This window comes from Rhipicephalus microplus, chromosome X (assembly GCF_043290135.1).
Source record: "Rhipicephalus microplus isolate Deutch F79 chromosome X, USDA_Rmic, whole genome shotgun sequence".
Taxonomy (NCBI): domain Eukaryota; kingdom Metazoa; phylum Arthropoda; class Arachnida; order Ixodida; family Ixodidae; genus Rhipicephalus; species Rhipicephalus microplus.
This window is the reverse complement of record NC_134710.1, coordinates 44218105-44246071: the sequence shown is the minus strand read 5'-3', so window position 1 is coordinate 44246071 and position 27967 is coordinate 44218105. Positions and strand designations below refer to the sequence as shown.

Below are 27967 nucleotides of genomic sequence, written 5' to 3'. Positions count from 1 at the left end.
CGTTGGTGGGAGCTAAGTCAAGGCCCAAATGAACGAGATGATGAGGCGCCAGGAGTCCCTTAAGGAGGAATTGGAATGTGTCCTGACCCCTCATATACTATTAACGTAGTCGACTGGCTGACAACGGAGAACAGTTATACTATAATGATAGAATTGCCAATGGGCTTTCGATCTCTCACGTGACCACGTGCAATTTTTTTCTCTACTGCTACGTTGGAGATAGCGTAATTATTTGAGCCACTTGTAGAGTTTAATTAACTGCAGAAAAGAACATATATGTCCTGCCTTTTGTAGGTGTATGCTGACGTGGTGCTGTTGCTTTTGAGCGTATCCGGCATCTTGAATGTTGCGCATGCTGCTGCTCTCAGGACCTTCTACGGTGTATTGATGGCTAGCACAACATTATTTACCCATCAGCAGCCAGATTGGCTAAACTCACATAGCAAGTACGCTTTCCCATTGGCCAGTTGGTGACGTAAACGATATTCCCAACATCACGACTACCTAAAAATATATCTGAATAAGAAATCTGGTGCAATACGTGTTTTGTATCCATGAACCCAGAACATGGACAGAACATGGCCACTTTAAAGAGTGCTATACCATTCTGGTGGATTCCATGCCCGATGCACGCCACCTGTCTCAAGCACCGTGGAGCAACAGCCATAGAAAGTCAGACTGCTCTACCAGTATACGTTGGACCAATTTTACGAACAGAAGTTCTGAAACCATAACCGGGTACAACTTAAGAAGGCATGGGATACCCCGGCCAGATGGCCAAAGCGTGAGCGCTGACTATCTTCTTAAATAAAGATGCCTCAATCATACTCTCGGACACGCTGTCCAAATTCTGAGTCACCGGTCGTCCAGCTCTTGACGTCCTCTCAGAGTGAGCTTCCATTGTGTCAGGCTCATATTCACCCGCCTGTGAACAGCGAATGCCTAGTGCCTTTTAAAGTTGTAACCTACTAAAATAGCCACTTCAGCCTGCGGAACTCACCTTTCGTAAACATTCTTGCTAAGAGATACGAGGAAGGAATATAGGGAAGGTAGGGAGGCTAACCAGACTAGGTCCAGTTTGCTACCCTACGCGTAGGAAGAGGAAAGTAAGGGAGTAAAAAATAGGGACAAGGAGAGGCAGATTTCACATCAAAACACAGTGCGCAGGTTCACAGGTGGTCGCCTAGTGATGTTGCCTAGGCCACGTGTGGTTTTCTGCGTTGATGTTCTGTGAGACCATGTTTCCAAGATGTGTTCTTAAGTACAGGGCCGATCTTCATGACTTGCAGTCTTAATTCAACTTAGCGATTCAGTCGACAGGGCGAATTTAAGCTGACAAGAGTTGACCTGACTGGGTCACTTAAAGGGAAGTGCGCTCCACGAAAGTTCAGCTTAGTGTTCTTTAAAAAATGAGGTGTTCGATTTTGCACACCTCACTGTGGCAAACTCTTCCTAATATGTTTGCAAACCAATTTATCTTGTATGTAAGCACATGAAACGCTTTACGTGTTGTAAAACCATATTTATATCATTTGTCCAAGATGTAAGGCAACGTGGATTTTGTAGATCTCCTTTTCATCATCCTAATTATTTCACCGCAGAACGAAGGCCTCTTCCCGTTACCTTGAGCTGTTACCTTGTCATGTGCGAGATGGTTTCATTATATTTTTGGTAACTTCTTTCTTTCATCAGACCGTGAGGCAAAAGACAGTGTACAATTCACTAAGATCGGTAGAAGAAACACGAGAAATAATTGCTGAATTACCAACTCGTTAACTACCAACTGAAAAATTGTTCTTAATCAGTGCCTGTGCATTGTCTTTCTTCTGTCTATGTCCGTAAAGTGTGCACTGTTTCGCCTCGTGTTGCGCAACCAATAACCTCGAAATGTGTTATTCAAGTACATGGCCCCCACTAAACTCACTGCCGTTTTTCGCCTGTGCTTCTCATCACTCGGTATGAATTCTATTGCTCCGACTAGCCACCGATTTTCTTTTCTCCGCGCGTTGCGTCGCCCACCCATGTCTACTTATTTGATGCCGACAATTATACTGGCTACCCCAGTTTCGCGCCCTGATTCCTTTCACTGTCTTTCAATCTCCTAGTGTCTCATCTCTCACTTTCAATTTCATCACACGTGGTTCAATTTTTGACATTTTTCTGGTTTCTTTCCTTTCAGTCAATTTTTCGTGCCATATGACGGTACTGGCAATTTTCGGTGATTGTACATTTCTTTGTTTAAGTACAATGGTGAATTACCCGTTAAATTTTGGAATGTTTCCCCTATGCGTTCCAACCCATCCTTATTATTCGGTGTGTTCAACTTTCGGGAGTAGAGACTCCTGTTAGTAATGGACCTATATATACGTGCTCTTGCAGATTTTAAAGTTTGGTTGTCTTCTGCATGCTCATTTTAGCCCTAATATAATACGTTATCCATGCAAGTATTGAGGCACTTATTTTTTTTAATTCTTTACTATCGCTGCTGAAGAGGTCAATGTCATCTTTATGGACATGCAAACGTTGGCGAGTTAGAGAATCCAAATCTTACATCAATAATCAAATCTTACATCAAATCTTGCATCAGCCATGTGAATTGTTCTGGTGCTGTCTCATTTAGGGGTTGGCTTTTCCATCTCATGATTTAAAATGCCTAGTACAAGATGCTCTATAATGTACTTATGTTACCACAAAAAAAATCTCAGCTGCAGACACCAGAATACTTCGAAAGGTAACCCTGGTGTAGTAATTTTACGAATACAGCATATGGAATAAGTGCAACTTTGGCACACATGCATCCCTACGTTTTCCCTGTTCGCAACCACGGCAGTACGTGAAATCCCTACACACAGTTACGAAATTTTGCTTTACCTAGCGAATCCACTTACAGCAGCACCAAAAAAATGCTGTTGCATGGCAAAGCCACGCCAAGGTTGGACGAACAAAGCACAGGCTCGTCTCCACTCGTACTCCTCGATCGTCGACTGACGTGTCTATCTTCAGGATTCCCGTCTACCTCCTCAGGAGTATGCCCTTTCTTAAAATTCCCCATGACTATGTGGACACGACCGGACGCAGCCAGGTCATGCACTGTAAAGAGCAGGTTGAGTGCAATATCTTCTTCGGTGAGCGTGGCCTTGGTACTGTGCATGCTCGTTTGCCAGATGGTACAATTTGTGGTCGCTAGAAGACGTACTCCACTCTCTTAGTGATGTGATCTCTGTCTCCGTGTTTTACAGCGAAAGCTATTATCAGATTACAAGGATCGTTTCTGGCGCCGTAGTTGTACGCCGCCACCGCCGGTGTCCGTAATCGCTATCACGCGAAATGAAAGAATATTGAAGTTAGAATGGAATTAGAACCCGGGTCTCGTACGTAGCACCCCTGCATTCTACAACAGGGCTACGCTGGCGTTTGAAAGTCTGTTGCAGACTGACCCTAGGCAGGCTTCATATATGGTAAGGAATTGCGTTTTGTATTTAATGGGGCGTTTCAGAGAAGCAAACGCACAACAAGTCGTCACAAAATGCGAAGTGCGTAACCAGTGAGTGGTACCAATATAAAATTCTCCGGAATAATTTTCGTCATCATCGTGAGCTACAGCATCAACAAAATGCACATAATTGCTTGCAAGGGTGTAGCAGCTACCACGCTTCTATGAGGCATCACGAATAATGGCCTAGCAGATGGCTACCGCCTACACAAACATTCTGATGATTTATGGCGTAGTGCGATACCCTGCAAACGTGCTTGTAGTAGGTGTTCACCAATAGAGTGGTAAAAAAAATGCCCCCACCTTCATGAAGAAAATTGTGAGGAAATTCGAAAGCATTCCGTAGCGTTCATAGCAGTGTTTCGCACGTGAGAACTCAGCGGTAGAAGAATAATGTATTTTTTTCTTGCACTGTGCAGCCAGTAGCGCCGTTATTCTGTCGCGAAAAACGCGGTATGCGTTTCCAACTCTAGTAGCTAGCCTGCACGATTAAAAAATACTATGAAGTGAACAAAACAAACAGCGCTCTTAGCTCGGCGTTGGCGTTTCACAGCGGCGTCTCGGGCACAGATTTTCAGATTTCCTTGAGATGCGCCCAGCCAGCGAACGGTCAAAAGTGAGGCACGAGCGAACGAGAAAGTGGGACGCAGAGGGGAGAGAAAGCGAACGGCGAGAGAAGGAGTGGCGAAGCATTGCATCTGTCATTGTATCGGACAGCCATAATGTCAGCGTCTTATTAACGCAAACGCTACCCAAACGCTGGCAGCACAAACGCTACAAACGCGTTTCAAACGCACTGCACTGAGACGGTGGCAAGTCACGTTCAAGTGAAGGAGGTGGGGTCTCCGGTTGCTATGGGCGAGGTTAAGCGCGTGTGAATTCAGCTGGTTCTGACAACTGCCGACGCCAAAGCGTGACATGTTGGGGCTCCGGTTGGAGGGACGTGCACGCCCGCAGCTGTTGCTATGGGAGAGGGCTGGGGACGGATCCCGACGGACGCCTGACATAGCCCGACTAAGAAATGCATTCGCATTTAAAGCCTCTAAAAATGGCGCTGTTCCAGCTTTCGCTGTGACTGTGCTGCTCTTTCTCAGAAACAGTTCGCAACACAGTTTCAGGCACTGGCGTAGCTCAGTAGCAGAATGCCGGGCTGCCACACTGAGGGCCGTGGTCCAAGTCCTATTCTTTCCTCCGTAATTTCTCTCTCTCTCTCTGTCCCACTTTCTTTTTCTTACTTTGTTACGTTTTACCCTCTTTTCTCCCTATTTCCCTTTTCTCCAACAGCACATATCTCGTCTCATGCTCCCTTTACCTTCCGGCTCCCTTGCTACATTCTACTATACAAGGCTATGCTATGATGCGCTAGTGTGCCTAAATAGCCGAGTGGTTAGAACGTGAGCCTTCAGACCGAGGCTCTGTGGGCTCCAACCTCACCTCTGGAAGAATTTCGTCGGCAAGATTATTTCTCTGTGTACTTTCTTTTGTGTCTCAGTTTGTTTCCCACATTATTGCTGTCTTTCTTCCTGTCTCTCTCTCTGTGTGCTCGTTCTCACACCTATCAAGGTTACTGTGCAGAGGGTAGTTATGTGATTTCCCAAACTCTGTAGTGAATACGCGTTCATCATGATGATGATGATCGTTTTTGTACATGGTCACACATTTTACGCCGAACCAGGACATAGGAGTATTTTTGCAGTGCAAACACAGAGACAAATAAAGAAAGAGACGACATGCACAAGCGCTGTGATTTGTCACAAGCATCGTGTCCCTGTGTTTGCGCTGTATTAGTACCTCTATTGTTATGTACCAACTAGGCCCGAAAGAAGTGTCACTGGAGCCAGGACAGCTTAGCTGTTAAATATAGAGCGGGAACGTTTTTTTTGAAGGGCTGTCAAAGCGCATTGTAGCAACAAACAAAAAGACACACACTAACGCAGGCACACTGAGCTTTGGGTGCGCACGTGTGCGCGCCTTCTTTTGTCTTTATTTTTGGGAACTGCTGCCATTTGAAAAGATGGTGCAAGCGTGTAAAAAGTGCTATCTTCGTTAAAACAAGAACATTCACCGAAATAACAAAGTGAAGAGTTGTAATACATGTACTGTTTTAAGTTATCCACCCTTAAAAGCTACAAAAATAACCGGTGCTGGAATTCAAAAACAGAACATATAAATCACAAGCATATATTGTAAAGAAAGGTAGTTTTTAAAAACAATTAGCCCAGTTTAACTGTTTACCGTAGTCCCAAAGAGGTGACAACTCTGCCGTTTACAATTATGTGAACAAAAAAACACATGAGTTATTCTAACAAAAACATAAAGAACGTGGGACAGCCGCGAGTGAAGCGCTGTTTCGAAACTAGTATTTTAGGTTGCAATTACTGGGAGTGTTGGAGTTGCTTAATTGCCAGTTTGCCTTGGCAAGCTCGGCCAGCTGTCATGCGTAAGATAATTGATCTGCATTGTGCACACTGCTTCTCACACCACCGGCGAGTTTTTCAAGTTCTCGTCCTGGCAAATTGAAATAACGGCTCCACCTATCAACAGCGTACATGTAGCCAGTAAAAAAAACGCTTTGATTCAAGTACAACCGCCACGCTAAATCTGGGCTCGGCCTTCAATGAAGCGTAAAAAGACAAGTAAAGTGACCCAGTTCCACGAGGATGAAAGAAGTTCGGGAAGGATAGCGCGCGGGCTGTGCACTTGCAAAGTCGAACACGCTCTCCAGCAGAGCCGGGTAGAGCGGGAAGTACGAACCTAATCTACCGGCGTACGCAATCCCTACAGCTCTGCCCAAAGAAGGGTAAAATGCAGACAGACCGAGAACGGAACAAACAAAATGTGAGGCAGAAGAAGCTACATGCAAAGGGAATCCTTCCCGGACACGCGACACCCAGCGATTCCATTCGAAAGGCCGCTCTTGGCCAGCATCGGCCAGGCTGCAAAAACAAGCCCGACCTTGCACACGCCCTCCCGATACATCGGCGCACTCAACCAACTCGAAGTGCAAACAGAGCTCTCCACTGGTCGTGGCGGCTTCCCAATGGAACCACTGCAGCTGTTGTCTCTGCTTCTGTCTCAGTCAGTGACAGTGTAAAAAAAAGCCTGAAAAAACACTAGAAAAAGACAGCGCCACTATTTCTATTTTCGTATCAGAAGTTTTCTACTCTTCTGCAGAAAACAGAGAGACGGCGCTTGTGTTTCGCTTGTATTACCCATGCCACGAAAGTGAACTGTGAAGCAACTGAAAGGGTTGTTCGTTTACCTCAGGCAGCCGTGTGTGTTGATGGGAATCGGGTGACGCGTGGGCAGGACGCTGAAACGAAAAAAATGAAAGAAAAAGTTGATGCACTGGCAGACAGAGAATGAACAAATGGAAATGTTAAAAATTGTCGCAAATAAAATTCAGACTAAAAAGATAGAGGGAAAAAAAAAACTTGCGTTGCAGCTTCATTCGAAGGCAAGAACGGCAGTATTACCCCTGCTGACCAGGCACAAGCCCAAAATATTAATTTTTTTGTCCATTCACGTTGACTTTCACCGAATGTCCACCAACTTTTCACGAACTCCTATTCAAGGCTTAGCGGCCAAGCTTCGTAAGCTTATACCGATTCAGTGATAGTCGGGATTGTATAAGTTTCGCTGCTCCTGTTTCAATGATAAACAAACTGCGTCAAATTGTCCATTAATTATTGATGTGCAGTTCATTGAGCTAGCTGAAAAAGCAAGTACTACTACCCTCTTCTCTCGAGTATATTATTTTGTGCTCTTATTTTTTTGTATAACGTGGTGGCGAACCACTAAAAGTACTTGACTGCTATAAGCTGAAAGTCGTGGGTTCGGTCCCCACTACAGCTACCGCATTTTGATGGAAATGAAACGCTAGATGACAGTGTACTGCGCATTTTCAGTGCTTGTTGGAGGTCACCAGATGGTTAAAGTTTTCCAAAATCCTCCCCTACGGCGTCCCTGATAATCATATGGTAATTTTGGGACATGTGACCTCACATGTTATTATCATTATTGCACGCGTAAGTCACTAAATCTCCCATGAAATGGGCGATGAGCATGACAGGGCCTTTCGGCAAGTCACCCAGAGAGCAGCGGTAAACTATCGCCCAATCCGTATACACTGATGGCGAAAATGACAGCCTATATCATCAGCTCTTGCTTTATGAATTGTTAATTCCAAAACTCTTAATGTATCTGATGAAGTTGTCGGACCCGCATTATGTTGAAGCTTAGTACGTCGCTGCAGTACATCTCAACGTCTCTAAATGCTTTCTGTTCGTCGACGAAAAGGTTTCCACTTTTCCCTTCAATAAAACATTGTCCTTTGCCCAAACACTAATGGGGTCTCGCTAATGCGCCGTTACGTCGCTACTTAATCTAGCTTCAAGAAACGTTTGTTTTAAAGCTGCATGTGTATTGTGAATAGCCACGACGATGCGCAGGTTCGCCGGAGCTAAATGTTTGCACAGCCTGAAAATGCGTTTAATGTACATTGATATCGCACTTTCAATCATGCGAATTCTCCCTTTATTATACAGTTTATAACGAACTATCTATTTGCGAAAGCTTGATCGAGAGAACACTCGTGTCAGAGCACTCTGCGCTACTTCGAGTGAATGCGAACGCATACGGAATACATGCGGCCGCGCTAGCTAAGCTGGTATCTACATATATTATTGCCTTAAAGAAAACACACATTTCTGAATGCTCGCGACAACGTTAAATAGATTTCGCAGTAAGTACAGCAAAACTAGGAACTATCGGGTTGAAGAGTTTTGTAACGTTGCACAGCGTGGAAGCCGAGACAACGTCGTCCAGCTCTGCCTGATATAAAACAAAACAGTGCGGTTCATCGTCATGGGCAGGTGTCTGGTGAACGAGAGCCCAAGCACAATGCACATGATGATGTCTGCCACAAAAGACCAGCTGCCACATAGAATCGCGTGAAAAAGAGATAGAGCAAGAGAGAGCCAGCTGAGGAACCTTAAGTGCCTGTTGTCACGGACGCTTTATTCAGCGTGCACGCTGAACAGAAAACTAAGGCTGGACGAACACAATTTCCTTTCCACAATCCCTGCCTGGGACGGTTGAGCAGTGCAGTCCAACAAGGAAGTATGAAAGAGAAAAAAGCGAAGTTGGAAAGAAGAGCACGGAAAGGAAAATAAATAAAATAACCACAGCAAGCGGAAGAAAAACAATCTTCAGCGCTGTATTCCAGATTTATTTTTTGTGGAGTTTTTCGGAATTACATTCACAAGGTCATGGTCAAGCTGAGTAGATTATTTTTAGGACCCTTATGAGCATGATGTGCATTCTTCTAGCAGCATGAACACCCCGTCAGCGCAGAGCAAACTATAGCCCGCGACATGTTATTCTTTCGAGAGGAGGTCAAGACCGCATCTGTCCTTCAGTGGAATACCAGAGGGATTAGGGCGCGTATGTGAGACGTCCGGCAATATGTATTCACGAACCAGTTCTCCATAATAATGATTTGTGAACCAAACCTGTCAGCTACATGAGACTGTCAAGATATGAGTGCTTTATGTATTCTACCCACGGAGAGTGCAGCAAGGTTATTGTGTTCAGTCATTAGGACTTTGAACTTGATAAACTCCGAGCGATTCGTCGTCGTGCAGAACGACGTTATAGACGCACGAAGTCACTTGATGATCTGAGAGTGGTCAGACGCACACAAAAGAAATTACAGCGTCACGTGGACAAGTTGAATAAGCGACAATGGGTATTTTTCTGCGAGTCTTTGCATCCCAGAAAGTCTCTGTCACTAATCTGGAGAACTGTCCGGGCTCTTCGTACAACCATTACTCAGCGCTACACATTTAAATTTCTGGCACTTCCCTTACGCTGCGAAGAGATTGACGTCAAAGCCGGCAAGTTACCTTTGGACATTTCCTCTTACCGCCCAATTGCTCGTGCGAGCAGTGTGGGAAAATTTATGGAAATAATAATTTTAACACATCTGGAATTGTACTTAGAGTTCTACGAAATATATCCAGATGTCATGTCCGGGTTCAGACGAGGTCGCTCATCAATTGAGATTGTAGTTCCCTTGGTCACATATGTAGAGCATCAGAAGGCCTGCAAACGGTTTTTGCTGCTATGTTATTTGACGTTAAAGGGGCTTGCGACAATGTCACCCACGAAACCATTCTCAGCGCATTTGAAGGAATAGGACTCGGTGGCAAGATATACATGTGGGTTCAGAGCTACCTACATAACAGGTCATTTCACCTGCAGGCACAGAATGGCCCGACACCCGAGTATTACTGTAACCGAGGAGTCCCACAAGGCGGAGTGCTAAGCCCGACGTTGTCCAACCTATAGCACTCGTTGTACTAGTTGGCAAGGAACCAAGCAGCGTACGACTTTCTATTTATGCTGATGACATCTGCGTGTGGACATCAGGTGTGACTCTATTTCAACTTCTCGCACGACTTCAGAAGGCAGCCTCAGTGACATCGCACCACCTACGTAAACAAGGGCTCGAAACCGCAAGTGTAAAGCGTACAATCGTGAATTTCACTAGAAAGCCAATGTCCGCTTACGGCATATCAATTAACGGGTAATTGGTGTAATACAGCCGGAGTCACAGGTTTTTAGGACTTATAGTCGACCGAAACATGTCTTGGACCCCCCACGTAAACAACGTGAAAAAGCGGCTGACCGCCATTTGTCACTAGTTCAGGTTCCTTGCCCGAAAAAGTTGGGGAGTGTCTGTCGATTCTATGTTACAGCTGTACAAGGCATTATTTATTGGATTCCTGCGGTACAGCCGACCTGTTATATCTAACATGTGCAAAACTAACCTGCGCGCACTTCAAAATATTCAAGCCAAGGCTCTTAGTATATGCCTTCGTTTACGCCGCTGTACATCGACGGCTGAAACCATTGCCATTCCCATTGCACAGGACTACTCGTTCATGACACACATCACCATTGAAACGATGCTTACGTACTTCAGGCAACATGCTAGGAATCCTTCCCACCACTTGGCAACCCTCGCTACTGAGAGGCGCCGCACAAAATTTAGTGCAATTGTCTGTGGGCATCATGCCTCGTTTACGTCAGGTTTTACGCCTGCGGAGAAATTGGTGTATCCTCCGTGGTGCCTTACACTTTCGCAAGTATGTCTTTCAATTCCACTAATGCAAAAAAAATGCCTTCGTCAGCCCTAAAACAATTGAGCCTGCACCTATTGCACGGAATGTACAATAACCACGTGCACATACACACCGATAGTTCAACCACAGCGCCTGGTTTTGGTGGTGCGGTGGTAATTACACCAAGAGGAATCACTCTGCGAATCAAGCTGTCACACGTCACTACGTTTACGGCGGCAGAACTTGCGACTTTGCGTGGCGACCTAGAGTACATCAAATCTCAGAGACCGACTAAATGTGCTGTGTTTGCCGACTCAAAACCAGCCTTGCAGTCAGTCTTTCGACGAGGTTGCCACGAACAGCTCACGTACGAGGTTGTCAAGCTTCTTCACCACGTCACAGAAACAGGCCAGGAGCTCGATTTTCAGCGGCTACCTGGTCATCGTGGGATCAGTGGCAATGATTCCGCAAACAACGCGGCTAGCTTGCACATCTTTCCAACAGAAGATAACACCTTTCCGATTTCCCTGTCAAAGACAGACGCTGCAAGGCAATTTCGTCACCTGGCACGTAGCCTGTGTCTGTTGAAGTGGAACACCCCAAGAATAAGACATACGAGACTCTATACCAAATAAACCCTCGACTGGAACTTCGACCTCCATCGGACTTCGTCGACGGGAAGCTTCCCTTCTTTGTCACCATTGGTTGGGGGTTGCCTTCACAAAAGCATATACAACTCTCATTTAATTGACCGACAATGCGGAATGCGACGTCTGAGGCACCGAAAAAGACACCAACCGTCTGCTATGCCGTTGCACTCAATTTACCTCTAAAACCCAGAAGCTTTTTGACGCATTGCGACAATTGGACGATCGGCCACTCTCTATTCAGATGCTATGGGAGCACCTTCCTCGTCTTTCGTCGGCTCAAAAGGCAGTCAAAGCCGTCTTGTGCTTTTTGAAAACTACAGGCCTATGTGAACACCTTTAACTTTTGTGTAGTGCCACCGCTGCATACGCGTCATCCCATTGACTGACAATCTTTTTTCTTGTCTTTTTCTCTCCTCTTTTCTCTCTCTCTTTCAGATTTATACTCCACCTTCCCATTCCGTCAGCGTAGGATGTGCCTCGTTAACCTCCCTGCCTTCTCTCTTGTTCTTGTCCTCCTGTCTCTTCATATATTTGACAAAATATTGTCGCAAAGACAAAGGTACGCAAGTACAAAATAGGGCGCTTAAAAGGGCGCTTTATGTATCTTAAATAGGGCGCTTTATGTAGCTTAAAAGAACATTCAAATGAATGTTCTTTTAAGCTACATAAATGTTATAAAACATTCCCCAGTACTTTACGCACGTTTCTTCGGCGGGAAATGCCATAGAGACACTTCCCTTACCCTTGAAAAGAAATTGAAAACGTGCTTTAAGTTTCGACGTTAGGAGCTGGTAAATGAGGTGAGCGGAAGTTTTTTGGGGTACAACGCTTGTGACTTTGAAACCGTCTATAAGGTTAACAAAGAATATCAACATGCCCGAGCATATGCTTTATCGAGGCTATGCCACCTGTGTTTGGCCACTCATTGGCAAAGTGTTACCATACTTCACTTAAACATTGTTTTGTGTGAACTTGATAAGATATACGGATTGAAAACTGAAATAAGTACGCACTTCGCCAGTCAATAAGCGTATACTTATAAATACTCCGACAACTATATATATATATATATATATATATATATATATATATATATATATATATATATATATATATATATATATATATATATATATATATATATATATATATATATATATATATATGAAACGTTAGTGCCAACAGTAAAGAACATCGATTCCATCAGTAATTTCCCACGCAAAGGCGAAAACAGCTGCTACTCGGCATGCACATTGCTCAAGTTTCTTGTTCTGTTTCGCGTGAACTCGTGGTTTGTTTCCGTTTTTTGTTGTCGTTGTTGTTTTATTTCGGACTGCTTACGAAGGTTACTATACTTAGGCGTATTATCAAAATATGTGTGCATTCATTTTATTGAATAATAAAGTGAGTCTTTGTTGTGTTTCTCGAATAATCATTTCCCCGTCTTTTTCAGGGCCTCATATATGTTTTTGCACTACTAAATGTAAAAATAGCAGGCGTTATCTTTCAACGGCTAGAAGATAGAGGCGATGAGTGAGAGATCAAAGTTACAAATAGAAATGAACGCTTCAGGACGAGCGAATTTTTCTTCTCGACTGTACAAGAAAGTTCCCGCTTCTTCGTCGACGAGCACTTACTGAAAAGAGCAGCGATGCGAAGAAAGCAAGCGTGAGGCAGCGCGTTACCGCGATGAACAACTCATAGACACGGCGTAAGTGCACAGCCCGGGAGTGTATGCCTTACGATTATGCATACCGCTGCCCCCTGAAACAATTTAACTTGCTCGTAGCACGCCCCACTGGAAGGTACAAGTAAACAATACGCCTCGGTTCAAACAAAGTGGGTGTGTGTGTTTTCTAACGAGACTTTAAAGACGCGCGCCACCATTAACTTCATTAATAAGCTCTATAGTGTAATGCTATGGCACGTGTTCTGCCTGCTGCATTACTAGGACTTTCAAGCAGTAATCTGCTAAAAAATTATTTTCTGAGCCGTACTCCCAAAACTTTTCTTATTGAACTGCCACCCGCAATTTTCAAATGGCCAGGCGATCATCTCGTTAGTGTGCTGGTTGCTGACAAGGGTGGTGTGCACCAGCATATTCATTATCAGCGAAGCTGTATGAAACCTTTTAAATTAAGTAGTACTGTAAAAAACCACCATCATGTGCATAAGGATTTTTTTTCATTATATGCGCAAACAACTTTTTTGTTCATTATCTCATTCCAACAGATTTGTGTCTTTCTCTTCGAGGTAAATCACATTAAGGTATAGAACTGCTCATTTTCCACGCCACCTCCAGCTGAATAAGGAGCACAAGCCTGCATTTCTTGTTGGTTTTGGCAGGACAGTTCGACCCAGTGACACTGATGCTAATTCCTACACGTTCCCACAATGCGACGCTATATATCATGTCTCACCTCTACTGTTGCACCACGCACCTGAGCAGAAACGCAGACGCCCTCCCGGTGACCTGTACAAGTAGTTAAAGAAAGTGCTGCTCTAAAAGCGGGTCAAGGTAGTGACGGGGGCTTCTTCATCTGATACCATTCTTAAGGTGGAATATGAGCAGGCGAGTGCTGCTCGGCGATTTATTACAATGTACTTGAGCGTTCAGACAAACGCACAGGGGGAGGCTGACCTCACTCATGTCCAGTTTGCTATCCTGCACTGGGCGAGGGAGATGAAGAGATAATAAACAGGGAACGAAAAGAGAGGGCAACCGGTCGGAAGAGCCCGGACTCGTATCTGTATTGAAATTATGACCCACTTTCATTCCCACGGAAGCGAGTTGGCCACACTAACATTTAATCGAGCCTTTGTCTCCGCTATGATGTCAAACGTCCTCCCTAGCATAATAATGATTGAAGTCGATGCAGCCGTCCAGAATCAAGAATTTAGCTCCAAAACCAAGAACGTTGCTCGTGAGAGAAGCAGCGACATCGGTGCAGCTGTGCCTTAAGTCGACCTGTCTCAGCGGTCGTTTTTATAATACACCTGCCACACAAAAGCGAGAAATCAGATTGGCAAGCCCAACGTCCTCAAGGTGCCCACAAAAGGGATGTCCGCGAAAGCGCCACCTTCAGTTTTCCGGGCAATCTAGATCAATGAAAAGCTCCTCTGGTGAAATGTGCAGCTTCAGGACACATATTGGGTGTTGACATTCAGCTGGACTACACGAATCACCGAACATTTATAAAGCGCCAATGGTAATATACCGGCAGGCTCCACTAGCCTACAATGAGAGGAAATAGTGTCGAATTCCCGATGGTGCTGTCACCGGTGCCTTCGTGTGTTTCATATAACAGTATTTTAGCCAGAGCTTTGACAAACAGCACACCATTTTCCAAGACATAGCATGGTTCGGTAATAGCCAATTCTAAAACTCAAACAAAATTTTCAAACAAAAAAGGAACCTTGGGCAGCACGCTACTTATAAAGAAGTACATTCTCTATATATGTAGGCCTCCCTGTTCCTACCTGGGAGTGGCCCGCTACGTTGCTCTAAAGGAGTAGCGTTACTCAGGACCCAATAAAGTTTTGTGTCTGCCTATATATACATATATATATATATATATATATATATATATATATATATATATATATATATATATATATATATATATTTATTTATTTATTTATACCCAGACGAAAGGGACGATATGCTTCAGTTAGTGTAAAAAAAAACTATGAACCATCTCCCCGGAACAAATTCTGATGGGATGCGAAGATGCAGCGGTGCGCACGGCATTGACCCGGTTGAAACAGCCGTCGACGGAGGTGTTGAAAGAACGGTTTGAAGCGAAACTCGGTGTAACGTGTACTCCAGTAAACGTTTGTTGGAAAAGCAGGCACGGGAGGCGGGACTCATTGAAGACGCTTGCACTCGGCTTCCTTGGCTCGCGTCTCGTCGGTGCTATCCACGCGCCATCTATATAGACCTTTTCGCTGTTTACACAAAGAGGCCCTTGATGACGCCTGGTTTAGTCCACCAATGTGCCTTAATAGCATCAGTGAGCAAGAAGAGCTTTGAAAAATAGCCTGCTGATTTTCTACACTTTCCTTCCCTGATTTGACAGAATATGTTCAAAGAAATGTTGTTTCTAGCTACATAAAAATTACAAGAGATTCCTTTGAACTTTACGCGTGTTCCGTTTATCTGAAAACGAAAGAAATACTTTCCCTAATCTTCAAAAAAACTAGAAAACGTGCATTTAGTTCATCCTAAGGAGCTGGAAAATGAAGTGACCAGGAGCTTTTTGGGGTACAACGGTTCTTGAATCGCACCTCAACGGTATCGCTGGTTATCTACTGCCGTTGCTTGTGTTCGGCCTCCCTGGCTCGCGCTTCGTCGGTGATGACGTCACCATTCGTGACTGCGATCGGCTTCGCTAACTCTCTCAACGGCGGTGACAGCAGGGAATGTTACGTACACACTAGCGGTAAGCATGGTGCGATGGCGTCCCGCCCGTCGGCGCGATCGCGTGGCAAGCAGTGGCCCACTGTCCACATTGACGGCGCCGCGAGATTCTCGAGACGCGGGCAGCGCGCGCGCCTCCCAGTTTGTGGCTTCCTCTCGCCAATAGATGGAGGGAGGTGGTGGGGGTGGGATGATGCCTACGTGAAGAGTAGGCTCGAGCGCTGCGAGCAGTAGAGACCGTGAAGCGAAAAAGAGCTGACACGCGGCGAGCACGCGGCCGGCGAGGATGGGAGACGTCACCGCGTACCGCTTGGAGGGCGTAGCTACTTGGCACCGCTCCAACACCTGCGGCGAGGTGAGTGGTGCGGACGGAGGAACAGCGTTACACAGGCTAGTCAGAAAGCTGCTACGCATCTGAAAAGAAAACGTCGTCGTGCGTGTGCTTCGCTAACAGAAAACTCGCCAAAAGCATAATAAACCGGCTTGTAACATTGGCGTCGTTTTATGCATGACAGCCTCTTCCTTCCTATCTCGTCTGGCACCTGTCTTGAATGATGCCATCTTCAGCCACTCAGCAGTACAGACCCTGCTTTTAGGGAACAGCAAGATGATTTCTTTGGATGTATTGAAACGAAACCAAACATACAGTTTTCATCACTCTTCCAGAAAGCTTTTTTTTTACTTTGCATAGAAGATTGAGTACGATAGCACCAATCATAAGACTCGTAGATAAACTTGAAAATAGTTGCGCAGCTACTGAAAGGAGCTCAGCTATAGCTCATTTCGAACACGAAAACTTGATGCACAACGCCAAAGCCGCTCGTGACGGAAGGGGCGGCAGAGAAGGATGAGCTCGGTAGTATGGAGCAATCAATAACTCACGAGGTGCACTGAGAATAAAAGTTTCGAAAAAATGTGCGCATAAAACATGCCACGTTTCTTACCTAGGCATAAAGTACCGCGCTCAATGAGCTGAGTTTACGAACAGAAAATCTCCATACACAAATAAGTGAGCCATGACCGAGGGAAGAAGCACCTTCTGGCAGATCCACCATAGCCAGAAACAAATAGGTTTCACAGTGTAGAAAGTTTTTAGGGTAGAAAGATGAACCGCTTCGGCCGAATATAAATGAGATTCAGACGTTTCTCTCCAAGCGTACCATGCAGCTCACAGGGCACCCGTTATGCGTGCCCATCTACGGTTTCTCTCAACGTTTATACAATGTTCGCACAGAGCTAAACGATAGCAAAAACCAGCGAATGTTCGACGGTGGGTTCGTTGAGCAATCAACAAATTTCGAACGTTCCGATAGCCACTACGTCCCCGCGGCATGCAATCTCGGGCGCCTGCGATCGTCCCGATCGAGCACGGCTCCTCCACCAAGGGACACGCAAGAAAGAAAAAAAAAAGTTGCATGCCCAGGCGAGGTCTCCCGAAATCCACACGCGAGTGAGTGGCTCGTGGACGATGGCAGACGCATATCTCCAAGAAGGGGCGACGCTTTATTAAAAGAGCGCCACCAGCTCATTTTTATCGTGGCCGCCTTAACGGTGCCGCGACACTACTCTAGGGCCAGGAATCCCCAGCGGCGTAGAATATTGGGAGCGTGGCGGAGATCATCCAACACCCAAATGCCAGGCATATTCGTCCCGAGCACCGCTATGCCATTCTCCGACTGCTGAGGAGCATTGCGAACGGGGAAGGGTTCAGTGAAGGAGGACGCCGGCCGGCCGTCTTTGCCCCAGTAATTAAATTCCACCGGGACACGCGGCACTCAGGCAAAAAGAACTGGGCGGAGGCGGTGACGCCATATTTTTCCGCCATTAGAAGCCCGAGCTAGGGCTGCGTCACGTGGCCCGACGCAGATGCGCAGTTCCCCGCAGCTGCCTGCGCTGCAGCACATCGCCCTCATTCTCGTGAGAGAAAATAAATCCCAGCCGCCCTCTCGACCCGCCGCCAGCATTTTGAAGCAAATATACCGTGTCGAGGACGCGACATTTTTCTTAAAGCTCGGGGATCAAATTCCGAAAGTTCTTATTCGTAAGCGGACTTTCTTATTTGTCGGCCCCCTCCGCTAACTCATGATAGGGTGAAATCCGCGCTCCTAAGCGCGAATTTCACCCTGTCACCCTAAGGTATGCCTTTTTTTTAAATACTGCTCCGCACGTGAGCATCTTCAAAAACATTGCTGATCATGCAATTACTTCTTTTTTAACAGTCTCTGAGAAGAAGGAATGTAAGTATCTTACAATGCTCATTTCGAATATAGAATGAAGTCACATTTGTCGAGCCAAAGAACGGCCAACTACTTAACACTTCAAGCCCGTTTTTACATGAGAAAAAAACCTTAGAAATTTTTCGCCACTTCCTTTTTCACTTTCAAGCTTTTTTGCCGAGCAATGGCGGAAGCGTGGCGGCGCTCAGGTCAACGACTTACGAGGACAAATTAAGTAGACATAAATTTCTAGAAAAGGTAGTAGTGCCAGGTTACGAAAAAAAATCTTCAATTTCCTCTTCTTCCAACGCTCCTCCCACACTTAATCTCATCCCATTTTACTTCTAGTCAAGGCAAAAGTCACGTACGTTGCCGGCAGGACCATTCAATTCCGCACATTGCCCCTCGTAGTTTTTCAGGCGCTGACAGTACGTGCCAGAATAGGCGCCCTTCCCCCACGTTCTGCTGCCTCCGCGTTTTTCCCAAAACTGGCGTAAGACTGCTTCCTACATGCAACAGTAAATCTAGCTCAATATTACTCGCAAAAGTAACTCTGCACATCTTCTTCTAGCACACGCATGTTCACAATATTTCTCCGAAAAAGTCAAGCTTACTATAGATTTTGCATTCCCTTCAAAGAAATCAAGTTTACCATAAACTTTTTGTGTTTTGTAAACGAAATTCAGTTTACGATAGCTTTTATATTCTGCAGAAAGGAAATTGGGAGTGAGAGTGGAAGGAAAGACAATTTCCGATTTATCACGTACTCGCTGCAATATCAAAAAACAACATGGAAAAGAAACAGCGGCTTGTATTCTCTTTTTGCTTCATCCTTCCAATTTATAGCAGTATAAGAATGGTTGAATCTACGACATTATATAGTAAATGAGCTTTGTTTGTAATGTTTCATATTTCTCTTCCTTATCAACTTTTTTGCTGCAAAATATGTATTTTCATATACTGAAAGTCATGATTACAAGCACTTTGTGGTCCTTAAATCGCAACCTACCTACATACGAACGTGTGTAGGATGGCAACGTATACGTAAGCACCTTGATGTTCTTAGTGAAGATTATGCTACGTATAGTCTCATGCATGGGTACATGCAGGAACGAGAAATCCGTGGCAGGGTGCGACTATAAAAATTTCGCTTGGACAATTTTCCTTTTTTTTTAGTAAACCCTTCAGAGCAAGCCGAGTTTTCTTCGAAACATCATTCTTTCATCAAGAACGCTTCTTGGTTTCGTACTTTGATAAACGGCAAAATATTTGGCTCAACCAGAGAGGTAATTGTGCCCCTAACGTGTTTATCTTCCAGGTACAACTTGGCACGACCACGGCGTCGAGGTTCACCGCATATTGCACGCGATCGGACTGATTATATATTTTGAGCAAACCCTCTTTGACAACCCCTCGATGTTGTGTACACGTTGATATAATTTCGCTAAGCTGTGTTTTCTCACAACAGAAGTGAGCCTCGATAGAAGGCAAACTTCACGGGACCACCTCAGACAAACCTGTTCTCATGCTGTATAAACAGCGCGACCGAGAGAACTCCGTCGCGCAGCGGCAACTGTAGCCGTCGAAAAGTTTGTTGGAGTGGCTAATGCTTTCCATTATTCAGAGTGATGTGCTCAGTTCGACTTAAACTCATTTCGGGTCCTGGCGCTTTAGAAATATTGCTGCTTCTTGCACGAGAGAGTGGTTGGGGCTAGAGCTGTTATCGTTAAATAAAATGCTACATTCCAATTACGATGTACATACTAGCCGTACTACATGGCTTGCCTTATACTGCTGAGCATGAGATCACTGCAGCTCTATTCCAGTGGCAAGCGTTATTCAAGATCCAGCCAAAGAGTTTTCCGCTGTAGGTTGTAACTTGAGCATATTGCCACATTCCTTTCCTCAAGTTTTGTTACCATACCGTTACACTACGTTAAGCACAAACCCCGCCTACAGTCTTTGAAAAGCTTCAAGGCTGTAGTAGATCGTAGAATGTGGCTATATTGTCACATGAATCTCTCTAAGGGGAAAATTGTGACTTAGCTCTTTGTGATTGGTTGGCTATAGACTAAAGCGGGGAAAAAAAGGGCGAGATGGAAGATCATGGAATTCCTTTAAACGAACAATATTTTGAGCACTTTGCAGCACGGTTCCAGACGTGGTTTTCGCCCCATTACTCAATTGACAGAATTCGTTCATGGCATCAGCAGCTCTTTAGACATAGGTGACCAGGTTGATACCATATTCATCGACTTTTCCAAGGTCTTTGGCACTGTATCTCATCCTAAACAATTGTACAAATTGTTTGTCATACTGAAGAATACATCATTGGTTGGCTGGATATCCTACTTACTTTTTAAGCGTTCACAATATGTGTGCTGCAATTCTAATAACTCGCCTTCGATGCCGGTTTTATCAGGAGTTCCCCAGGGTTCTGTGTCATGACCATCTTATATCTACTTTACATCAATGACCTCCCTTTGCACACTTCTGTGAAAATGCCTCTTTTCGCAGATGACTGCGCCCTTCATCATGCTGTTAAATTGCCACTGGTCATGCCATTCTCCACAATTCATTTTACGATTTTTGTAGCTGGTTCAAATTTTGGCAAATGAATATTAACTTCTCCAAGACAGTCATTATGTCATTTACCAGACGTTGATGCTCGTTAACTTTTTGACTATGGTTTTAACAATGTTAGTCTGTGTAGGGTGTTCGAATATACGTATTTTGGTATTCTTATGACACATAATTTGTTATGGTCGAAACACATTGATTTCACAAGCAACAAAGTCCTTAAGAGTTTAGGTTATTTACATCGTATGCTCCACTCCATCTTGCTCCTCAGGAAACCAAACTGCTTACCTGCAAAACTCTTATTCGCCCCATTCTCGAATATGGTAGTGTCGTTTGGAACCCACATAAGAAATGTGATATCTACAAACTTGACTTTGTTCAAAAAAAGAGCTGTGCGCTTTATATGCAAGAGATATGACAGGCATTTTTCTCCAACGAATTTCCTTTCACAGAAAGATCTCACTACACTTGCGAAGTGTAAATATGTTCAATGCCTAAAGCTTTTGCACGACTTCATCATGTCAAAATACAGCTTCTTTCCTTCCACTATAGAAGCCTGGAATATGCTGCCCGGCAGTGTTCATTCGCTATCACTTCGATAATTTTTGGAAGCCTGCTCATGAATTTGGATTTGCTCCTGTTGTTCTTGTTTTTCCCACTCCTGCAATACCCTCATTGAAGCTGCTGTATGTACAAACAAATAAATAAAATATGTCAGACCTGCCTATAGTAAGCATATTTACGTTACTTAACCAACTACCAAAAGACGACTGGAACATTTAAAAATGTTCGCATGTTCCCATGCTGTACTAGAGAGACACTGACCAAACTGCGTTAACTATCACACCTTCATTTCATAATATAGGCTGGTAAAAAACCTTTAATAAAAATGACAGCATATCCATGGGGTGAATGATGGAGAGTGGGGTAAAGCTGGGTCCGCACACCGCTGCCGTGCCAATTTGGCCTCCCGCGCTCATACTGCAGTGTCCTCGTGGCGCCGTCATGCACATTCACGGCTAGCTTTGGCCTCCCGCGACCGCACGGTGGGGTCGCTTCTTCGAGCGCGAGCCGCCGCCACCCTGCGCGCACGGCAGCTTCCTCCATCTGCCGACCCTCTGAACGCGCGCGCGCGCGCCAATACGGCGCTTTTATTGCGATAGCAGTTATATGAACACTCTCGGCTGGATTTCGCAGCAGGCGTCGGCGTCGATGTCATGCACCGTATATGTATACGTATCTATACATATGAAAACGCAAGAAAGAAAAAAAGAATCCCAGAAAAATGATGCCGGCGCGCGGAATCGCACGTAGGACCTTCACGTCGTGCGAATGCGAGGCGTTAACCACTGAGCCATCGAAAGGTACCTCCTTCAACATTCTAACGACAAGGTATTCATATCTACCACTTACCGCTGTTGGCGGGCATATTGGGGGGAAGGAACTGTCGTGTTTTCAGCATTATCAGCAAGATGGAGCAGTGAGCGCGCGGCGGCTCTCATCTCTCACGCGTACTTTGGCCCGCGTAGAGAATAAGGAAGTGTGCGCTCGATCGCACGCCCTTATCTTGCAGTGTGGAGAATCGTACGTCTTGGCTAGCTTTTGGATTTCGTCCGAACAATTTTGTTGTAGTTTCCGGGCGCCCAAAGGTCACTGCAATCGTTGCACAGCCTCCGTTTGTGTAAAGGGTGCGCTTCTCAGCCACAGCGAAGTAACAACTGAGACGCTTATTCGTGTTCATCTGTACCTGTGAGTACGTTCAATTCGTGCGTCATTTGTTTGGGAGAAACGCGGGGCATGTTTCGATCTGCTTGCCATTCTGCACGTGACCTTCGAATTGGTTGCTATCACGTTCGTTGCTTCGACTTTGCGGCAAAGCTGACGTTTTATTGTACTACGGAGCGCCGCCTGGTGCACGGTGTCGCCGAAAAACACGCAATCGCAGTGGCGCGATCGTCTCTCTCCCCTTCCGTACGCATGACGTACATTCTGTTTTCATAAAACTCACCTTTTATTATTATCTTTTGCTACGAAATACCCTATAGTGTGGGAAGATTTTGCATTTCTCAGCGTATACGCATTCGTTCTATAGTACAAGGAGCACCATCAATGGCTGCATCGGAGACTCAACGAGTGCATGGTGGTAATACAAACGCGAACGGAGTGATCGGATGACGCTATAAGGAGCTTTGTCCTTAAAATAACGCAATCGTCCGGATTCCTAGTTTTAACTACTGCCTGCGCCATACTCCGCATTCCACACCACTTTAAAGTTTTTACACCGTACAACTGTGACCCGCAGGTCGCGGGTTCAATTCCCGGCTGCGGCGGCTGCATTTCTGATGGAGGCGGAAATGTTGTAGGCCCGTGTACTCAGATTTGGGTGCACGTTAAAGAACCCCAAATGGTCGAAATTTCCGGAGCCCTCCACTACGGCGTCTCTCATAATCAAATGGTGGTTTTGGGACGTTAAACACCACAAATCAATCAATCAACCGTACAACTGCTGTTTGAATCATACGTGATAAGCTTGTACAACCCGTCGATATTGCGATTGTGCTAACCCTTCTCTCCCTCACATTTGACTATTTCATACAGGCACAGTTATTTTCTGGGTTCTCTTGGACGACTGCATGCTATGCGAATGCATTACGGCGCCATATTGTTACGAGGCAGGTACGAATACAAACACATGGAAGAGAGAAACGAGTGTATTTCTAATATTTACAGGTAGGTGTGACACCCCTGGGCTGCCAGCATCTCGCGCGCCGAGTCCGCTTCTTCTTCATCGATTCGTCTACGACGGCGGAGCCATGCGCACTGCCTCGTAACAATATCAGGAGATAAACACCTATAGATTTCGTTTTTTCAGAACCGCAGTTTACTGCTCTGCGCATGTTCATCTCTGTAGCGCGGTTACACGTCTGGCTGCCCTCTTTGTCTTGCGCTCTACATTTCGCGTCAAATATTTTATGAGGGCACACGTCACGTACTAACATTCAAAATGAACTTTTTCAGCATAGTTTGATAAAGTGCCGACGGCGTGGAGTTTCTAACTCTCCACGTTGCCTTGACGAAGCGAAGTATGCAAAGTTTGGTCAAGCTATCACTATTTGTGTCTAAAAAGTTTGAAGCAACTCGCGATCACGCAGAGAAAAAAAATGTTGCGTGATTTTCATTTCATTGCGCTGCTCTATCGCTTGACCGTGAAGTCCATTTCTGCTAATGTTGTTCTAACAACAGCTTGTTTATTGTGAGAGACATTTCTTTTAATAACTCTCGTTTAGGTCCGGGCAGAGCCGGATAAGCTATAATATTATCCTGCCAGTTTGCACTTTGCTTGTAAACTGTTCTTGCCTTTTTTTTTTGTTCTTTTTCAGCTTGCCCTTCCCCCGGTGTAGAGGAGCTAAGATGGTACATCCCGGCTTATTTATCTGCGTCACCTCTTCCCTACCACTCGCCCTTGGGCTCTCTCACCCAAGCACCCTGGGGCTGCTTGATAAGCACCTGAGGCTGCCTCAAGTAGAAACCGCATTCGCTTAAAATGAAGCCAAGTTATTCCACCGCGTGAATGAGGCCGACAGCGGCAAGCTCGAGCGCATGGCCACGCACCGAAAGTCGCACTTGGCCCGAGGCGCGCTGCGCTGATGAGATTACGCCGGCACGTACCGAGCTCGGCTGCAGCGACAGCAGGGTGCGCTGCGTTGTGGCGTTGGCACGCCGCTTGGCTGCGTCGCTATGTTGTTATCCGGCTGTTCGCGGGCTTATTAACGACGTGTCGTTAGGGCGCCGCAGGGACGAGCGAGTGAGCACGCAGCAGCGGCCAGCGGCGACACGCGCGCAGTGCACGCAAAAAACGCAACGATGTCGCGACGCTTGTCCTCTGCTCCTGTTCGCGGCAGCTTCACGCCGGGCCTGGGCGCACTGGCCGCTTCCCCATTGCTGCTCCAAGCACTCGTCTGTTCGTTATCCCACCCGGAAACACTCGTCGAAGAGCAACAATGTAAAGAGACGACGCTCAAACCAACTACGAAAAAAAGTGGGACTCAATTTGTATTTCACCAATATTTTTTTTTTCTTTTTTCGCCTTGGAGGACCTGGACCAACAACGACGTCTCGTCGCCAAGGCCAAGGAGGCAGCGAAGGCCACAGGGTTCCTGGAATGAGGAGACCTCCCACCTAAGGAGAACGCGGAACCTACACCACTACACCGTTTCGAAAATACACGTTTATTCCTCCTCCTTCTCCTCTTTTTTTTTTTTTTGTACACGACGCGTGTTTCAACTAGACGATAGCGAATACGGCGGGAGGCCGCAGAGGCAGAAAGCTCGTTGAGAGTTGATGAAGGAGCTGTAGCCGCTATGAGCCCACTCGTTCCATGTGTACGGCTCGACTCCATGCACACAAGAAGGGAAATTGGAACGTGCGTAGCAAATGGGAAAGGTGAGTGGAGGGCTGTAAGGCAATGCTGCCTCGTGAATCAGAAAGCCTGGAGAAGAATCCTCGGCATCTGGATTTTGAGCAGCCAGGTGATGCTCTCTAGCAGCGCAACTCATCACCACCGGAGTGGTGCGTGTTATGTGTAGCAAATAAGACACTTTCTTTTTTCTATCGCAGACCACAACGATTAAATCCAGTGGGGGGCACAACGTCACAAAATAAACTACAGACTATCTCCCCGAAAGCAACCCTGATGGGACGCGAAGCAGAAGCGGTGCGTAGGGCGTTCACCCGGTTGAAACAGGCGTCGACATGGGTTTTGGAAGAACAGTTTGAAGCGAAACTTGTAGCGTTTCCTCGAAAATAGGGAGTTTTAGAATAGCACACCGCAAGCCCTTGCGGTGCGGTCGCTGTCACAGCGCATGCGTCGTAACGCGAGTCGGCGTTCGCGTTCGCGACCCGCACGCAGAAAATCTGAATTAGCGTGCGATGATCGCAGCCCGCATGTGGCCCGCAAACGCTGGTTTCGAGGCTACGGTGTCGCGGCGATCGTGCGTTGCGGTTCGCAGTATAGGCAAACGCAATTCTAAAACTCATATAGCGCCCGCTACGCCCGCAACGCTTGCAAACGGTGTTCTAAAACTCTCTAATGTTTGTTAGAAACATAAAGACTCGGTAGGCGGGCCGCGTTTTGGCAGTGTTACCCACGCGCCCTCTGTTTTTTTTTTTTTTTTTCGAAAGCGATCGGTGTTCCTGACTCGCACCTCGTCGGTGTCGCTGGTCTTCCACTGCCGATGCTTGCGTTCGGCTTTCCTGCCTCGCGCCTCGTCGGTATTGACGTCGCCATTCGCGAACGCGATCGGCTTCACTAACCCTCGCAACACCGGCGACAGCCGCGAAAGGTACACGCACACTATCAGCGCGATCGCGCGGCAAGCAACGGTGCGCTGTCTACATTGTCGGCGCCACGAGATTCTCGAGGCGCGGCGCAGTGCGCGAACCCGCCGGCTCGCGGCTTCTTCTCGCCGACAGACGGGAAAAGATGATGCACACGTGAGGAGGGGGCTCGAGCGTTGCGAGCGGTGGAGAGGGTGAAGCGAGGGAGTTGACAAGCGGCGAGCGTGAGGGTGCGAGGGAGAGAGGCGTCCCTGCACACTGCTAGGTTCGTTCGATTCACCTGCACCACGTGAACCAGTTCACAGGGTGCTGCACTTTGCCCTTCATTTCAGCGGTGCAACATTGACGACCTTTGAACTCTGTCATTCGTTTCAAAAAGTGCAGAAGAGGTGCAGCACTGGTTCAAAATTTTCCTGCACCACCTACGCTGACGGTGCCGGCTTGGTGCGGCCGCATGTGCAGCTGAGCAGACGACGGAGCACTTTAGCGTAGGTGGCTCAGGCTTCATACCCGCCTCTACAAACGTGGTGTGTTTTGCCAATATGTTTGCGCCTCCTAAACTGTCCACATGTGTGGTTCGACATCGTTCAGTGTTAGCTGTACGGCGTAAATTAAGCGAAGAGAAATAAGGCCTGCACACTGTTGGCTCATCGTCATTCGTTTCGGGGGTCGCGTTGTGCCTGCGCCGCTGAACTCACGCTGCACAATTTCTGAACTTCGCGTGCACAGCCGTGAACTGGTTCAAATTGGTGCAGGTGAATCGAACGGACCTGCTATGACGGCGTGAGCTACTTGGCACCGCTTCAACACCTGCGGCGAGGGGAGCGGTGCGGACAGAGACACGGCATTACACAGGCTATAGTCAAAGAGCTGTTTCGCATCTAAAAGTGCGGCATGTTGAATATCTGAAAAGTTTGGAAAACTGCCTATGGCTGAATGCCACTGACGCCCCAGTTGATAGGCTCCTCTCTATAGCGACATTAGCGACAATCCGGCGACAAGAACTTTTTAACAGCTGATCTGACTGACGAGTCTCCAGCAGATCACTGCATGCGTAGGCCAAAAAGTCCAAGCGCCACCTAGAGAGCAAAAGTACATTTTGAAGCAATGAAGTGGAACCTCTTGCGCCTTCTATGCAGTGGTGGAAGCAACTATTGCATTAAAAAATTGCTTGTGGATAATGAATAAAACGAAATCAATCTTCTTGATACTGCTGGTTTTGAAACGGCCCCCAAACGTAACAAAGCGAATATCTTCACAATGGGATCACACCCCTGCGTTTCAATAAAGCGAATACACTTGAACAATATGAATGCGTTGCACCCACTGCAGGGTGCAAGACAAATATAAAGAGAGTACACTTTTTCCGAAAGATGCGTGGTACAATAAGAACCCTGCACACGGCAACATGTAAAACTGACATAGAGAATCATGTACATCAGGAATTCGCTTCCTCCCGAACATTTCACGCCAAAATTGTAGTTTTTCTGCACTACTTTTTAAGGGATTACTGAACGTATTGTCGAGCGTTGTTAAGACCACACCCACAAACCGACTCCGACCGAGGGTACCGTTCTAGGGAAAACTGCAATCCACAATAAAAATCTATGCTGACGCATTTCCTAGGAAAAATCCCGAGGAAAATTTCATGCACCCATCAAATTCGCTGGTTACCCTCTCACAGAACAGAGTGGCACTAATTTTTTCCCAATGAAGCTTAGCTGATTAGTCACGCAAGGTTAACGCGCGCGGCAGGAAAACCTTGGTTCGAACGCGAGCTTCTTGCCAAGCCAACTCAGAGAGGCGCGTCTTATTTCCATGCCCCAGTCCGCGAGCCTGTACTGGTCAGACAAAATTTGCAGTACATCCGAAGTAGGACGCTACCACTGCATTCGTAGTGCGCCAGTTGGCCAGTGTCCAAGAGCGCGAACGGGGATGTCATACACAAACGAAGCGTCTTATAGGTTCGATCGCTTGCTCCATCGAATTCTCTAGAGCAAAAACTAGAGAAACAAGGGGAAACTGTTGGGTGATCGCGGTGGAGGAGATTTGGCAAAGGCTCTTGTGTCAGCCGTTCCAATTCCGGACATCTGAAGGGAATGCACAAAAGTTGGGACGCGCATTCGTGGGCAGCCGCCTATTCG

General features: G+C 46.3%; 1 protein-coding gene across 3 annotated transcripts in view; it reads right to left on the bottom strand.

The window, feature by feature from the left end:
• LOC142775075 (uncharacterized) overlaps positions 1–27967 on the bottom strand; it is a 600362-nt gene that overhangs the window by 365215 nt on the left and 207180 nt on the right. For all 3 annotated transcript variants that reach the window (XM_075876396.1, XM_075876395.1, XM_075876394.1), the window contains one exon: positions 6756–6806. In XM_075876396.1, the coding sequence (XP_075732511.1) occupies positions 6757–6806 (50 nt within the window). In that variant the 3' untranslated portion in view covers position 6756. The remainder of the gene's footprint in view (positions 1–6755; positions 6807–27967) is intronic.